The following is an 18,441-nucleotide window of genomic DNA, read 5'->3' as shown; positions in this document are numbered from 1 at the left end:
TACATTATGCACGTTTCACAACAGAATTCCTTGAGGATGAACAAATATACCGTCTTCCTTTTCTGCACTGTAACACCAGTTAGTTTATTCAGAGGCGTGGCTGCTATCCTTGAAGTTCTCGTCCTTGTCCGTGGCTTCTCATCCGCTAACGTGCATGATTTATGTCCTCTCTGTAATTCAATAGCCATTTCTTTTTAATTCACTTAATTTGCTTATTTTTCAGGCGAATGAAAAGTCAGTGTAATTTCTTAGCAAATGTCAACTCTCCTCCAAATACTCACTATTGCGGAATGAATATTGAAAAAGCCCTTTGCCTGGAGGAGAGCGAAACTTTTCAATGGCGGAAATGATTAATTTTTGGGTGTGATGTGAAGCATGACCAGACAGAGCAAGGCTGAGTGAAAGCTGAATTTATAGACCAGCGCTGATGAATATTGCGTTTCCATTCACAGATTTAATACTGCAGTTTTAATATATGATGCTCTCCGAAAATATTACGTTTGCATCTACACTTCGCAACACAACAACTACGAACATCGAGAGTCCATTCATTGATTCATCGCTGCGACAGTCAATACATAATGCCTTGTATGAATACCACGGCCACCTTTATTGCGGGGGAAGATAACGCAAGGAATATCTAACATGCACAACCAATCAAAGCGATGACCTTTTTAACGAAGCGAAGAATCACACTGGCCTTTCATTCGTGTTCTTATCTAGCTTATTAAACAGCATAACACGTACAGTATCTACCAATCATGCTGTGAAGAGGAGAGTGGTATAAAGCGAGCATTTTGGAAGAAGAGAAGCAATATTATGAAAGTAAATACACAGCTCGTGGATTTTTACGAGAAGGAACTCGCCAATAGCAGAGTTCATGTGCCACTTTCCTCAGTGAAATAACTCTGCCTTTTAAAAGTTGCGCCGCTAATTACAACGCTTGAGTCTTTGAGCAGATACAGATCATTCACTCCGCCTCCTCGCTTCATTCACTCCTGGTTTTGGGAGATAGAAAATGTGTGTCGAGGTGATAGTAACAAGAAAATGAGAATCTAGGTGGAAAAAAAATGAAAGAAAATGGAAGCCTAAGTGAAAAAGATGAAAGAAAATGAGTCCAGGTGAAAAAGAGAAGAAAGAAAATGAGTACGTGAAAAAAGAGAAGAAAGAAAAAATTAGTCTAGGTGAAAGTAATAAGAATGAAAATGAGAGACTAGGTGAAAATAAGAAAAATGAAAATGAGAGTCTAGATGAAAAAGAAAGAAAATGGTAGACTAGGTGAAAGAAAAGAATGAAAATTTTAGTCTAGGTGAGTAAAAGGATGAAAATGAGTCTCTAGGTGAAAGGAGCAAGAAAGAAAATGGAAGTCTAATGATAACAAGAAAGAAAATGTCTAAAGGAAAATATAAAGAAAAAAAAGTATAGAATTAGTGAAAATAGAGAAAATAAAGATAAGAAACAACAAAAAATAATAAAAATAATAAGGAAAAATAAAAGAATAATAAAAAGTGACATGAATGAAAATGATAGATTAATAATAAGAAAGAAAAAAAGGAAAACAAAAAAAAAGGAAGAAGAAAAAAATAAATAAAAGTGACAAGACAAAATAAAAGAAAAAAAAAAAAACAAGAAAAAAAAATTACTCACTTTGCATCAGGGAAATGAAATCCTAACAAGTCTAAGATGGCTGAGGTTTTATTACATCCTGTTAAGAAAATCCACACACCAGTATTTTTTTTCATCAACTGGCTTCCTTCCTACCACACACACACACACACACACACACACACACACACACACACACACACACACACACACACACACACACACAGCGTCTCCATCAGGGTAATGAGAGGAGTTCCAGTTTCAAGAGAATTTCAATACTAGACGCAAAACTATAATATTTCTGTGTTAAATCAAGCAAACACGAAGGCAGTACGATACGAATCCACCATGTTGCTTCCTGCATGTATGTATGTATGTATGTATGTATGTATGTATGAATATCCCCCTCACCTCTCTTTCTCTCTGTCTCTGTCTCTCTTTCTTTCTCTCTTTGTTTGTCTCTCTCTCTCTCTCTCTCTCTCTCTCTCTCTCTCTCTCTCTCTCTCTCTCTCTCTCCCCACGTTCTCTGTCTCTCCCACTCTCCCTCTCTCAATCTCTCTATCTCACACACACACACACACACACACACACACACACACACACACACACACACACACACACACACACACACACACACACACACACATGCACATACACTCTCTCTCTCTCTCTCTCTCTATCACGAGCAAACGGTATTCATGGAGCAATCTGCATTTTCGGCGGGCAAAGCTCTATATATCTCGCGGATCACGCCGTCACACTAAACACTATTGGGCGCCCCACGTCCTGACAAACCCGCAATGGAATGGCAGTCTGAAAAAAAAATTATCCGCGTTTTTTATGAGCCGGAGTTACTCGCTCAGCTACCACGCGATGGACTGTTTATGTTCGCGTGTTGGCAGTGGTTTAGTGTGCGCTGGAGATTTTATGGCTCGTGTGTGTGTGTGTGTGTGTGTGTGTGTGTGTGTGTGTGTGTGTGTGTGTGTGTGTGTGTGTGTGTGTGTGTGTGTGTGTGTGTGTGTGTGTCCTGACTTTCTAACGCTTTCAACAAGGTGATTTAAGCTCTGCCTCTGTGTACAACAGTTTCTAAACTTTAAACTCTTGGTCGACATTTGCACACACGAGAGAGAGAGAGAGAGAGAGAGAGAGAGAGAGAGAGAGAGAGAGAGAGAGAGAGAGAGAGAGAGAGAGAGAGAGGTATAGCAGACAAGGAAAGGTGAGGAACGACAGACTGGTGCCGTGCGGTGGTGAGATGGCGGTAAAGGCTCTGGTGACACGCTGAGCCGCTGAAGTAACACGGAAATATGAGTGAAGGTTGGAGGAAATACTTTTATCCACTCTTTCCTCTCTTTTCCCCGTGAGTGGCAGGTGTTCTGTTCCCGCTGACAGCTCACCAACAGTATTCCTTTCCGTGTTTTTTGTCTATCAATCATCACTTACTCGTAAAAAATTCCTGGCTCCTTTATTTCATTTATTTACTTTTTACGTAACCCTAACTAACCTTACTTATCCTAACCTAACCTTTATTTAATTATTTTTCTTGTAAGAGGGAAAACCTAATCTAATTTAACCTAACCTAGTCTTTATTAATTTGTTTTTTATATATCTAACCTAACCTAACCTTGCTTAACCTAGCTTAATCTTTATTTATTTATGTATTTATGTAAGGGGGAAACCTAACCTAACTTAACCTACCCTAACCTTTATCTATTTCTTTTTCTATGTAAGAGGGAAACAAAAATTCTGATGAAAAAGGTCAAGTAAGGTGCCGGCCGGTCTCTAACCATAAAGAAAACGTGACTCCTTGGCTGGTGGAGGAGTTATCATTATATTTCAATTTTAAATCTTGAGTGGAGAATGTACGTGTACCTCGCTGCATTTAGTTTTGTGTGTTTTGTGTCTATGGAGTCTGTTAATTGAGTCATTCATGGGTAACTGCCTCTGCATTTGTGTCGACTAACTGCAGTACGTTCAGCCAAAAAGGAAATTTATGTACAGTGCATATAAAAAAGGTCTGGTATTAAAGTTAGCATTGAGAGTTACTTTATAGTTGGTATGTGGCTGAAGTTTGCTGTTCACGCACGCTTTCCCCGATGCTCACTGACCTGGAATCGCGTTTTCACTTCTAAAAACACACTGTTCCTCCATCACACGTGTCCACTTACATATACAAATACAGATATGAAAAACACATACAATAGGACTCGATTCTTTAACATTTACACCTAACTGGATAACTGAGACAGGTGTATTCTCTTTCCCCAGGTGAGCTGCCTCGAGGAAGGGAGACCAACGAAGACAACGAGGCACTGACTAACACTGCAGCATATCACAGCCACAGCCACTACAACCACCGCCTCCTGCCGCAGCAACCTCACAGCCTCAACATAACCCAGTAAGAAACACATATTTTCAACTCTATATTGTAACTTGGACTTTTAATCACCTTACCTTCCTTCCTGGTACCGCTGTGCTCTCCCTCCGCTTTCCTGTGAGTGTAAAGAGGTATTATACCATTTACTTGGAATGAGAATAAGAGGAAATAACAGTGAGAGAGAGAGAGAGAGAGAGAGAGAGAGAGAGAGAGAGAGAGAGAGAGAGAGAGAGAGAGAGAGAGAGAGAGAGAGAGCGGGGAGGACACGTGTCACTTCGTTAAAAACATGGAACGGTAGAGTTACATCTTACGTCATTTATTTCTATTCCAGCAGGTTTTCCTCCGCTGGCAATATATGTGGTGAATTTGTCCACGTGGCACTTTTTCCACACCAGCACAGCACACAGCCTTGCATTACTTAGCACTGCTCTATCCTTCATGTTTTCTCCAGCATTGTCCTCACCTTCTCTTCGTCACACTTGCAAATCCCCTATTCACATTGTTAAGCCCTTAAGTACTGGGCACATTTTTACCTTGAGATTTGTATACAATTAGATCATTTTATTGACATTAGGAGGATCTATAGAGGTCAGAGGATTTATGGCAGGAGTTTTCACTGTTTTAATCCCCCCACATGAGTTTTTGAAGCTGTTTAGAATCACTTAATAGTAAAAAGAATGAATATGAAAACGAGATACTGAAAGGTTAAATTTGTGAATACAGACATTTTGGAGAAGTGTATATCTGGCTTTGTTTTTTTCTATTGTTGCTTTCTTTTTGGTTTATTGTCCTTTTTACACACACTATCCACAATTAGATTCATGGTATAGGTTTTTTTTTTAAATTTTATGAAGCCCAACCAATCTTCTATGATAAAACTTCTTTCTTCATAATTTTACTTTTACTCAGCAATTAAACTCCTGATCTACAAAATTCACAAAAATTCCCAAAGTCCAATTAACATCGACCAACTCTCATGAAATCTTCCAATTATGCTTCACGATTTAATTTTTCACCCTTTTTTTATTTTTCTTCCTTTTATTCACGATCCAAAGAAAAAAAAAAAATAAAAATGTCAGTTCACCAAAATTTATGCCGCCCAACAGCTTCGTCCATCTCTCACAAAGTCTTAGTTTCTATTATCTCTATTTTTCTTGGGCCGGTTTTTCTTCGCTCACACCAAACAAGCATAACACACGAGCATAACACGCGAACCGCTAATTTGTACATGAATTAGTCAAGCGCGACGCACGCCATGTCTTGCACGTTCTGTATATGTTCTTTAATGCTTTCTTCACGCCCATCTGTGCCTTATAGCTCAACTCCAATACATGAGAGACCTAACGCATTGTAAATCTAAATATAAATAATTCACCAAGATTCGTCAAGCCTGAACCATTTCCGCCTACAGACACGAAGCTTTCCACTCGCCTCTCTCGCCTTCCCTGTCTAATATTCCGCCTCCAGGCGCCGCCGCCTCGCCTCACCAAGCCCTGAATGGAGTCTGGAGTTTCTTTGTAAGGTCTGGGAGGAAAATGAAGCCTTGCCTCACGAAGTACAAACAATCGCCTCTTTGTGCTCCTCTTTCCCAATCAGGCTCCAATGTGCCCCTTCACCCAGGCCCACACACTGGTGCATAATGCCTGCAACGCACACATATTATGGGAAAAGACAGCACTGTTTGGTTGACACTGCTGCTATTACACCACCGTTAAAGACGCATTCTCTATTTACGTGTAGTTATTCTTACAGCTTCTGTAAAAACAAAGGTGGAGAAACAAGCTGTACCTGTGCAAACCCTCGGTGCGCACCACTGTCCCAGGCACAGCTGTACCTGAACCATATTCAGCAATACATTGAACATCAAACTAAAAAAAACGCTGAACAAGTCAAATAAATGAAATTTTTCACTTGGAAGGACTTATCAATATGTCAATGTTGATATATATATATATATATATATATATATATATATATATATATATATATATATATATATATATATATATATATATATATATATATATATATATATATATATATATATATATATATATATATATATATATATATATATATATATATATATATATATATATATATATATATATATATATATATATATATATATATATATATATATATATATATATATATATATTACCTTCTATGAAATGAAAGATTGTTGACGTAACATCCCTTTCACTGCATAAATCAATATCGTTGATATTAACAAAACAAAACACGAAAATCAAACATTCTAAAAGCAAAGCTTTCATCAATACGTGAACTGATAACTGAGTGTACGGCAGGAATATTCCTCACCATTTTAGCCACGTCCCCTCACACACACACACACACACACACACACACACACACACACACACACACACACACACACACACACACACACACTTTCTGAGGTGCTGGACTGTAAGGCTGATACTTCCACTCGTTAGCTTGGTCCTTGTATCCTTATTGAATTCCTGAGAGAGAGAGAGAGAGAGAGAGAGAGAGAGAGAGAGAGAGAGAGAGAGAGAGAGAGATTGGCTTTACTCACTAAAAGTAATAAAACATAATTCCAAAAGTACACATTTTGTTCATAAAGTTAACAGCTTACACACACACACACACACACACACACACACACACACACACACACACACACACACACACACACACACACACACACACACTTATCCTTCCCTCTCACAAATCAACCAATCTAGCAAGTGTGTATCCAGTCATGGAGAGAAATAAGAACAAATACACACCCTGAGACGATTATTACACGCCCGCACGCAACGATCCTCCGCGCGTCACGGCATATGGACACACACACACACACACACACACACACACACACACACACACACACACACACACACACACACACACACACACACACACACACACACACACGTTTCTATGCTGCACTGTTGTTTGCGTTCGTAATTATGTAAGAGGGCATTAAGAAAGCAATGAATTTTGTACACCTTACGTAACTAATAACATGTAGACTAACACCTTTTCACTTTACATCCTCCTTCTTTCATTTATTCCTTCTATTCTTCCTTCATTCATTTCTTCCTTCTTCTGTCTCTGTCTTGTATTTCTCTAATTTCTTTTTTTCTAATTGTCTTGTATTTCTTTTTTCATTTCTTTCTTTTTTCCATCTCTGTCTTGTTTTTCTTTCATTTCTTTTCTTATTCCATGTCTTTTATTTCTTCTCTCACGATGCATTTCTCCCGGCGGTGATTGGGTTACGTCACATACAATCCCTTTAAAAGCATCTCTGCGTCACCATTGATGAATAAAACACAAAAAGATAAGGCAGAACTGAACTCAACTGCTTGATGTGTAGAGTACAGGTCGGCCGGTCATCGCGTCTGACTAACCGCCGTACCCAGAAACACCTCTCTCTCTCACGCTATCATCTCTAAGAGCCACAGAATCAATAAGGAGAGTTCTAAGGGTAATTTGTACTGTTGGCAATGCAGAAACCTTTGTTAACATGTCACTAGAATTACCGTGTCACTTTAGCTACAGTTCAGAAACATCTCCCTCTCTCACGGCGATCAGTTTTAAGGGCCACAGAGACCATAAGGAGAATTCTAAAGGTAATTTGTCCTAATGGCAATGCATAAACCTTGTTAACATGTCACTAGAATTGCAGAAATACCCTTAAAAATCCGTGTCACTTTAACTACAGTCCTTTGAAAACAGCAGAGGGGAGGGGCAGAAGTGCTTCAGAATATGGGCCTAAGGTGTGAGGATGAGGAGTGAGTGAGGAGAAGGAGAAGCAAAGGGCAGAGGAGGGGAGGAGTGATCAACAATGAGTGTGAGGGAGGTTTGGACAGTGACGTTTCTTTATCCTCTTAAATACCAGGGAATGAGAGGGATGACAGTGGGGCGAGGTGGCCATCAACACTCTCTGATACCTTTATTATCACCGCCACTATCATCACCGTCACGTCTCAAATCCGTGTCATTACCACACCACTTTATATGTAGGGAGTCTTTTGTCCACTGCGTGTATGATATTTGTCTTGCATTATTCGTGGTTTTGCTGTTGCTGGTAATAATAATAATAATAATAATAATAATAATAATAATAATAATAATAATAATAATAATAATAATAATGATAATACTTTTGCCATTAACTCACTCATCACTTTTCCCATTGTCAACATTAAAATGACTCCCACTGTTCATGTAAACTTATTATTGTTTTGCTGGCTCTTTGTCCTTTGTCCAACCCACCACCCGTCCCCAGCGCACCCACCCGCACAAACACTATTATCAAAGCAAAATTAGAAGCAATAATCACAGGTAAGGCAAACATGATAAGTAAAAATATTAAAACGGGATTGGCACATCTAACCTAACCTAACCTAACCAAACCTCGCTCTAACCCACTCAAACCTAAAATAACTTAACCTCAATACAATTAATAGAGGAGAAAAGAAATAACGTAACCTAACCTAACCCATCGAAACCTGAAATAACTTAACCTCATCAGAACTAGAAAAGGCAGGAAAATAATCTAACCTAACGTAACCTTATCTAACTAAACCAAACCTAACTAAACCACAGAGAAAGTAACCTAACGTAACCAAACCTAACCTAACCTTTTCATAACTACGAGAGGGAAAGGTAACAGGTGTTTGAGGGGAAAGGTTCGTTTTGAGGCGTCAGTGTCGAAGTCCTGGGAAGAGTGGAAGAGAAAGAGGCAAGTTAGAATACCAAACGTCCTGGAAACCTGCCTGTTGTCACGTTAAGGGAAGAAATAATCGATGTTTTGGTGTGTGTGTGTGGGAGAGGGGTGGGGTGCGGTGCTCTTCTTTTGTACCCAACTCAGAAAAGTGTCTATCCTTCCTACTCCTCCTCGTCTTCGTCCATTTCCTCTTCGTCCACCTTCTTTCCTCCTCCTCCTCCTTCTTGTCTTCGTCTTTTTCCTCCTCGTTTCCTTTCTTTGCCTTGTCCTCCTCCTCGTCTTCACTCTTTTATTCCTTATCCTCCTCCTTCTCTTCGTTTTCGTTCTTCTCCTCCTCGTTCCTCTTTCCTATTCGTCCTCCTCCTCGTCTTCGTTCTTCTCCTCCTCGTTCCTTTTCCTATTCGCCCTCCTTCTCGTCTTCGTCCATTTCCTCTTTGTCTACCTTCTCCTCCTCTTCCTCCTTCTTGTCTTCGTCCTTTTCCTCCTCGTTTTCCTTCTTATCTTGTCCTCCTCCTCGTTTTCACTCTTTTCTTCTTCCTCCTCCTCGTCCTTCCTCCTCGTCTTCGTCCTCTTCCTCCTCCTACATATTGAGGAGGACGTTCCTTCCTCGCATTAACTTATTTTTCGTCGCCCAAGACTTGTACTTCACCAACGACGATTTCAGTGACAGCTTCAGGAACTACAGCTCTCCAGGGAACACCGAGGAGCCTAGAAATAAACCACCCAATCCCTTTTTCCAGTGGTTTAGTTCTTTTTGAGTGTTTGGGAAAGTGATTTGTGGTTTGAATCAAAGGTAGGTTGTCATGAGCCTAGTCAACAATGGTTCTGTAGATTGCAATGTTAATGGTTGTGTTGATTTCGTTGCTGGCTACTCGATGGTATTGATCTCTCTCTCTCTCTCTCTCTCTCTCTCTCTCTCTCTCTCTCTCTCTCTCTCTCTCTCTCTCTCTCTCTCTCTCTCTCTCTGTAATATAACTGGTCACTAACAGCAGTATATTTTCGTGAAAAAGAAGTGTTTTTAAAATCTTGGAGTTTTACAATTTTCAAAGCGAGAGGTTTATTATTTTTTGTCACATGGAGCAAACTTGATGAAAACCTAAAAGAGAGAGAAAAAAATGCGAGTGTCATTTCAAACACAGCTAAAAAGAGAGGAAAAAGATAAAAAAAAATGCATTTCAAAGTCTGCCAGGACCTTGATGTTACGTTTTCAGGCGAAATGTAAACCTGTTTCTCTGGACAGGTGTGTCAACGGCTACCTGCTGGAGGACTACACCTGTTCGTGTCACCCCTGCTGGGACGGCCTCACCTGTGACACCTACGGTAAGTGATTCGCCGTGATGCTGATTACACTTTTAATCACCCCACATCACCTCATGTAAAATTCGCTCGATAGATTGCCTAATTTATTTACAGTCATGAGAAAACTGAATTAACGAGCCCTCATTTGGAGATAATTACAGGTTAGCTAAACTGTTTATCGACTAATTTACCTGTCCGCTGTGCCTGTTTTCCTTCAGCATTAAGAAGAGCGTGTTTGCAGCTTGTTATCAGCAGCTCCAATCACTCACTATTATCTCCAAAGCGCAGCCTCCAATACAAAGCACATTACATCTAATTACCTGTCCACTGTGAATGCTTTACTATTAAGAATCTAAGGCGTGTTTATGAACTGTACCTGCCGACTTTAATCACTGAACATTATATCAAAAGTGACACGGTAATATTGAAGTATGAAATTTCTGTTTATCTGTTAATACTCTTTTATCCATTTCTTCTATCACTTCTTCTCTTCCTCCTCTTCCTCCTCCTTCTTCTTCTTCTTCTTAATCTTCCTCCTCCTCCTCCTCCTCCTATCTCTTTTCTTTTTCCTCTATCTCTCCTCCTCCTGTGTTTTTCTTCAGTATTCAGACCATAAATGTTTACTTTTTATTATCAACATTATCAGTGGCTCAAATGACAAAGAATTGCATGAAAATGTGTGTTTAATTTTTCAATACTGGGACACATTTTTACCTTGAGATTTGTGTACGGTTAAACCATTTTATTGACATTAGGAAGGGTCTATGGAGGTGAGAATATTAATGGCCACAGTATTCACTATTTTAATCCCCACGTAAGTTTCTGAAGCTGTATAAAATCACCAAATAGTAACCAGAATGAATATGGAAACGCGTCATGAAGAAAAGCAAAGTCTAGATCATTTCACTACTTGCCAGGGACGTTGCTCAAATGACTACGAATTGTAAGAAAATGTGTGCATGTTTTAGTACTGTCTATATCTTTCGTTGAGTGTTGAAAATATAAGAGCATGTTTACTTGTTCTTATCAGCAGCACCTGTCACTCAAAGGATGCTAAAAAGAGGACGTCCAATACCAAAGTCTATAAATATTTCACAATCTGTCAATGGCGTCTAATTTTTCCTTGCGTTCGGGGCTGCAATCACTCAGAATTACGTCCGAAGTGGCGCATGCAATCCTGTAGTCTCGCAGATTTCATTATTCCACTGTGTCAGGGTAAACAATGTATATATAGTAATTCTTTTCGTTTAGTGTTGGCCTTGAACAGTGTACCTTTAGTCTGTCGCGCGGCACAATCACTCTCATTCATTCATTTGCTTTCTCTGTGTTGCGTCCACCTTTGAAATTATCCTGCGATGTGATGGGCTGTTCCCGTTTCAATTTACCTCGTAGATGGACCTTTGGGTTAGGCTAGGTTAGATTAAGTTAGGTTAGGTTAGGTTAGGCACTGGCAGGATTAACGCAAAGGAAATGACTCGTGGAAGAATTAAACGTGTGTGAATGATGTTATGTTCCTTTGTTTTATTCTTGTGAGTGGAATTCTCTTTTACATCTATCAAATAATCTCTCTCTCTCTGCCGTGTGTGTGTGTGTGTGTGTGTGTGTGTGTGTGTGTGTGTGTGTGTGTGTGTGTGTGTGTGTGTGTGTGTGTGTGTGTGTGTGTGTGTGTGTGTGTGTGTGTGTGTGTGTGTGTGTGTTTAGAATGTGAGGGCAAAATAAATACATACAGGAAAGAAAACGTGGATCTTTCTGGGATTGGTTCTCTTGAAGGGAGGAGAGTCATTGTAGGAAAGAGAGAGAGAGGGAGAGGGAGAGAGAGAGAGAGAGAGAGAGAGAGAGAGAGAGAGAGAGAGAGAGAGAGAGAGAGAGAGAGAGAGAGAGAGAGAGAGAGAGAGAGAGAGAGAGAGAGAGAGAGAGAGAAACTTTTCTTGTCATTATTATCATTCTTCCTCCTGGTGGTCCCTAAAACAGCAGAAAGTAATCTTTTCCTATTATTCTTCCAACTCCTAATCTTTATCATCTTAACCTTCTGTATTTCCTTGTTCTTTTTCCCTTTCTCTTGTTTAACCATGTCCTAACCTTCGCCTTTACCGTATTTGCACTGTAGCCTCTCAGAAACACCATCGTAGGGACTAAAAGATCTACTGCTGTTATTCTTTCATTACCCTCCTCCTCCTCCTCCTCCTCCTCCTTCTACTACTCCTGCTTATAATTCAGTCCCTATACATTGCCGTACCCTACCCTTACCTTCAGTCTCAGTGTCCCTTTCCCTCACCTTCCTCCATCTCTGTGTGCTCTCCGTCATAAACACCAGAGGGATTCCAAAGGTTATGCCAGCCAGATTTAGAGAGGAGCCATGAACCTCGAATTACACGGAACCACGAATACAAGTTAATTAACCTTTCATCCTATCCGCTGGTTCAAGGTCAGGTCAAATTGGAGTCAGAAATCGAGATGAGTCCCAAAATTACGCAGCCATGAGCACAGTCTAATTACATTTTCTCCTCGGTACTCCGGCGCTCCTCGCTTGTCTGAACCTTCCCCACGCACGAAGCGCAACGGCAAACATTCAGTCGCCAGAGGGAAGCACATAGGCCGGAGGGTTAAACGTGTGTAATTCTTGCCTTAATTGTATCCCAGGGCTTGTGTTGTAGTGGTGCAGTTCAGGCTGGAAAAGGTAGTCTGTGTGTGTGTGTGTGTGTGTGTGTGTGTGTGTGTGTGTGTGTGTGTGTGTGTGTGTGTGTGTGTGTGTGTGTGTGTGTGTGTGTGTGTGTGTGTGTGTGTGTGTGTGTGTGTGTGTGTGTGTGTGTGTGTGTGTGTGTGTGTGTGTGTGTGTGTGATGCGAAATATACTACGTACGTGATGAGAAGAGAGGAGAGGAGAACGAGAGCGAGAGCGAGAGAGAGAAAGAGAGAGAGAGAGAGAGAGAGAGAGAGAGAGAGAGAGAGAGAGAGAGAGAGAGAGAGAGAGAGAGAGAGAGAGAGAGCCAACCAGTCTATAAGCCAGCCAGGCAGCCAGCCAGAGAGCAAGAGAAAGACAGACAAAGACAGACAGATAGGCAACCAGACAACGAGACAGACAGACAGGCAGCCATCCAGTTAGCCATTCAGGACGCAAATTAACCCGCCAGAAAGCCAGTCAGTACGCAAATCAGCCATCCACTCAGCCATTCATCCAGTCAGTCAGTCATCGATTCATTCATAGAGTTACTGAACCGGGAGGAAATACAAAGGTGAAAAAGGAGATATATCGAAAGGAAACAGAGCTGGAAATGGGAAGGCGAGATAAGTGAAGCCAACAAAAGAAAGGAAAAGTGAAGGGAGAGAATAAAATAGAGAAAACAAAAGCTGGTGCAAGAAAAATATAAAGCAGTTTACATATTGAAGAATGATGAGGAGAGAAAAAAATGAACAAGGCAGAAAAGGAAAGCAGTTTAACGAGAGCGTGATAGGAAATATATGTCAAGGAAAAGATTAAATGAAAAAAAACCTCGGAAAGTGAAAAACAATATAAAAGGAAATAAAAAAAAGTTAAACTAGAATGGAAAAAATGAGAAAATGCATCCAGGTAAAAAAAACAGAAAAACAACTGTAAAGAGAAAATAAAAAACAATAAAAAGAAAATAAAACAGGAAAAAAACATAGAAAGAATCAAAATGTGAACAAGTTGGTGAAAAAAAAAAAAGGTTATACATTGAAATAAAAACAGAAAATGGAGAACAAGAAGAAAAAAAAAAGAAAACATCCAAATACATAAATAAAAACAGGAAAAAAAGAAAAGAAAGAAAAGAGTTGTACAAGGGAAACAAATCCACATGAAAAGTAGTAATAGAAAAAAAGCAGACAGGAAAAAAACAAGAATTTAAACAAAAGCAAAAAAAAAAGAAAAAGAAAAAGACAAAGAAAAGAATAATAGAAAGAAATGATATACACATAAAAAGAAACACTAGAAAATAAAAGATGCATAAAAAAAACAAAAAAACAGAAAAACTAATCAAACAGACGAATAAAAGCAGAAAAAGGAAGACAAACAAGAAAAAAACAAAAGCAAAAAAAGAAAAAACAAATTAATCGAAAGGGAAACAACAGAAAAGAAGAAAAAGGAAAGAAATCACTGGAAACAAATCAAACAGACGAATAAAAGCAGAAAAGGAAGACAAACAAGAAAAAAGACAAAGAAAAGAATCATACAAGGAAAAAAAAACTCACATTAAAACAAACACAAGATAACAAATAGAAAAAAAAGAAAAAAAACAGAAGAAATAAATCAGACACGAAAAAAATCTTAAAAATGTCGACAATCAAGAAAAAAAAGTCATAAAACAAAAAAACATTTAAAAAGAAACAAGAAAAAGAGAGAAAAAAGAGAAAAAGAGAGAAAAACAACGGAATCCAGACGCAGAGAGAGAGAGAGAGAGAGAGAGAGAGAGAGAGAGAGAGAGAGAGAGAGAGAAACAGAATCCAGATACAAGGAAAATAAACAACACAATCCAGACACAGAGATAAATACAACATAATCCAGACACAGAGAGAGAAACGACAGAAGAAACACACACACAAAAAAAAAGTGAAAAACAACAACTTCAGAATCCAGACATATAAAATCAAAATAAAAACCAGACACAGACAGACACAGACACAGAGACAAGGGGAAGCAGTAACAGCTCACACACACACACACACACACACACACACACACACACACACACACACACACACACACACACACACTCAGGAATCAAAACACAATCACGGGTCACGTCAGGCAATCATATTAAATCCCCATCGGTGCCTCGAGCATGCAAATCCTGACCCGAATCGAGTTTTAAAGGACAGATTATTGGTTTGAACGAGAGAGAGAGAGAGAGAGAGAGAGAGAGAGAGAGAGAGAGAGAGAGAGAGAGAGAGAGAGAGAGAGAGAGAGACTAGGACACGAAAAAAGGATGATAGAAAATAAAATGTAAGCAAGAGGAAGTTAAAAAGGATGAAAAAATAAATAAAAGGAGAAAAAAATCACAATAAAAGAGGCACGCAGACAGAGAGAGAGAGAGAGAGAGAGAGAGAGAGAGAGAGAAGAGAGAGAGAGAGAGAGAGAGAGAGAGAGAGAGAGAGAGAGAGAGAGAGAGAGAGAGAGAGAGAGAGAGAGAGAGAGAGAGAATTCTTAATAAAACCAAGTACCACCGGTCATAAATGTAAATGAAAATCCCAGATGACACGAACGCGAACATAAATTTATAACGAGAAATATAAAAAGCATCTCTTTATTACTAAGATTACATTTTTAAGAGCAGAATAAAGAAGGGAAAAAAGGAAGAGAAACGAGAAAATCATGTTCTCTTTCTCGTCTTCCTTTCTCCTCCTTTTTATCTGAGAACGAAGAAGGGAAAGAAAAAGTTTGCGATGTTTTAGGAGAGAGAGAAAGAGGAAAGAGGAAAGAGGAAAGAGAGTCAGTCCCATTTCTCTTCCTTCTACTTTCTCCTCCTATCAAACTCACAGTGAAAAGGTATACAACGAAAAGAAACAGAGCAGAATGGAGGAGAGGGAGATAAAGTATCACAGCTAAAAAAGAGGAAGAGAAAATATAAGAAAAAGAAAGATCAGTGACACATTTCTTTTCCTCGTACGTTTTCCATATTTTCAAGTCACAGCGACCAGATGAATGGAGAGAAATCAAGAGAAATGGAGAAAAGGCGATGTTTGGAGGGAGAGAATCAAATAGAAAAGAGAAAGAAAGAGAGAAAACAGTGAAAAGACAATTCCTCCTCTATTTCCTCCGCATTTTCAACTCACAAAGAACAGATGGATGGAAAGAAGTAGGGTTAAATAAATGCAAGGCGAGGGGAAGAGAGAGAGAGGGAGAGAAGGGGATGGGGGAGAGAAGGGGAGCGGAAGGGTCAGGGAGGGAAAGGGTTTGGAAGGGAAAGACACTTTGATAGAGTTGGGATGAAAGGATTGCGAGTGATGTTGCAAATCCATCCCTCGCTATCTAACGCACACAGGAACGCACACACACACACACACACACACACACACACACACACACACACACACACACACACACACACACACACACACACACACACACACACACTTCCAATTTGACACATTTGCAACTGTACACTTACTCTACACACACACACACACACACACACACACACACACACACACACACACATATGAATAAACAACAGTAACTGTACACAATCTAAACAAACACACATACAAATAAAAGTAAAAGAAAAAAAAAACGCAAGGGAAGCATTTTGAAATATCATTAAAATCATATAACAAAAGAGAGAAACAGATGAATAAAAGCAAAAAAAAAAAGACAAACTCACACACACACACACACACACACACACACACACACACACACACGGGTCAAAAAACTTATCTTTTACATGAAATGCCACGTTTGGTTATAAAAGTCACGCTCAATTACTGCCAGTTTTATAAAAGTCTCGCTAAAAAACAAGTCTGTAATATTACTTAAATGTCCGGAAAATGAAAGAGTGTTGTTTTCGCCTCACAGCAACGCAACGCCAACGGAATTATCAGCACAAGCAGCACTGATGAAGTCGTGGGCGAGTCGGAATAAAAGAAAAGCATGGGCAAACCTCGTTCTATTCTGACGTGGCGCTCAGCAGTGTTATGGAGGGAATGGCTCGGATGCTAAAGGAATTAGGTTATAAAGACTGCCACAGGTAAAGATAATGAGAGTTTGTATAAGAAAGGAGTTTTAGTATGTATGTATTAATGTTATGGCTGTCAGGAGGTTAAATTGAGGGAATACTGACGATTAATACAGTGTAGAAGAGAAAATTACGAGAAAATATGAAAGAAGTGACTAATTTTGTATACGAAAGAAAATAAAAACTAAGGGAATGAATTGAGGAAATCTATATGCAAATAATGACGATTAATATACTGTGAAAGGAAAAAATACGAGGAAACATACAAAAAATGACATTAATTTTGTATGCGAATGAAGAAAAAATTAAGGGAATAAATAAAGAAAATACATATATACTTTAACATTTCCTCATGAACAGACACAGGTAACGTAAGTGAGGCAAATATGATAAAAAGAGAAGAAAAAAAAAAAAAATAAGAATCAAACCTTCAAAATAATTCATTCCTCATAATTTCTCCATTTTTATAACATTTTCGTAACTTTTCTGAGTAGATGTACCGTCACATTCCTGCACCGTCACACTCCTGCACCGTCACACTCCTACACCGTCACATTCCTGCATCGTCACGTTCCCGCTATCCTCTACAGTCCACCTCAGTACTTCAGAGCGGTTCGTAAGAGAAAGAAGTGTAAGGAGAGCAGTTCGTAAGAATGAGGAGAGAAAAGCGGTTCGTAAGAGTAAAGGAAAGTGGTTCGTAAAAGTGATAAGAAAGGAGAGTGGTTCGTAGAGTGAAGAGAAAGCAGAACGGTTCGTAAGAGTGAGAAAAGAGAAAAACGGTTCGTAAGAGTGAGAATAGAAAGCAAAGCGGTTCGTAAGAGTGAAAATAGAAAGCAAAGCGGTTCGTAAGAGTGAAAATAGAAAGCAAAGCGGTTCGTGAGAGTGAGAAGAGAGAAAAACGGTTCGTAAGAGTGAAAAGCGAGAGCAGAGTGGTTCGTAAGAGTGAGGAAGAGAGCAAAGCGGTTCATAATACAAGTGTAGGAATGAAGCCGCAAAAAAATGAACGCCACTTTTTTTTTTTTTATGAAAGAAGGAACAACTTGACAAGGGTAACAAAAAAAAATTAAAGAAAAAGACCCACTTATTTGCCAGTCCCCAAGAGGTATAGGAAGAAAGTAAAAGAAGAAAGTAAAATAAGAAAGTAACCCCCTTCTCTTAAGATCGATTTACCAGTACAGCCTAAATATAACCCAATGAATATTTAAAAAAGGCTCCACCAATAACTTATTGGTTTCTATTATTCCTGTTCTCTTCATTCTCTTATCTCTTATCTTTCTCTTCTCCTTTATTCTTCACAAGTTAAACATTAATAAAAGTTAAGTGATAGATAGATAGATAGATAGAGAGAGAGAGAGAGAGAGAGAGAGAGAGAGAGAGAGAGAGAGAGAGAGAGAGAGAGAGAGAGAGAGAGAGAGAGAGAGAGAGAGAGAGAGAGAGAGAGAGAGAGAGAGAGATCAAAGGACGAATGGAGGCATGAAGACTGCGTCTAAAAAGCATGTAGGATGATGGATGCTCCGTGTGTGTGTGTGTGTGTGTGTGTGTGTGTGTGTGTGTGTGTGTGTGTGTGTGTGTGTGTGTGTGTGTGTGTGTGTGTGTGTGTGTGTGTAAGAGGGCGTGTGCCTTTTAAGTGCATGCAGTTGATTACACATGAGAGAGAGAGAGAGAGAGAGAGAGAGAGAGAGAGAGAGAGAGAGAGAGAGAGAGAGAGAGAGAGAGAGAGAGAGAGAGAGAGAGAGAGAGAGAGAGAGAGAG

General features: G+C 39.4%; 1 protein-coding gene across 1 annotated transcript in view; it reads left to right on the top strand.

Annotated features, from left to right (window-relative positions):
- Window positions 1-18,441, top strand: part of LOC123510888 — a 102,492-nt gene that overhangs the window by 57,346 nt on the left and 26,705 nt on the right. Inside the window, exons 3-4 of the mRNA XM_045266346.1 lie at window positions 3,871-4,000; window positions 9,940-10,019. Coding sequence (XP_045122281.1) covers window positions 3,871-4,000; window positions 9,940-10,019 — 210 coding nt within the window. The remainder of the gene's footprint in view (window positions 1-3,870; window positions 4,001-9,939; window positions 10,020-18,441) is intronic.

The sequence above is a fragment of the Portunus trituberculatus genome, chromosome 30, assembly GCF_017591435.1.
Source record: "Portunus trituberculatus isolate SZX2019 chromosome 30, ASM1759143v1, whole genome shotgun sequence".
Classification (NCBI taxonomy): Eukaryota; Metazoa; Arthropoda; class Malacostraca; order Decapoda; family Portunidae; genus Portunus; species Portunus trituberculatus.
The sequence above is the reverse complement of the archived record's forward strand: the minus strand, read 5'-3'. Positions and strand labels throughout refer to the sequence as shown.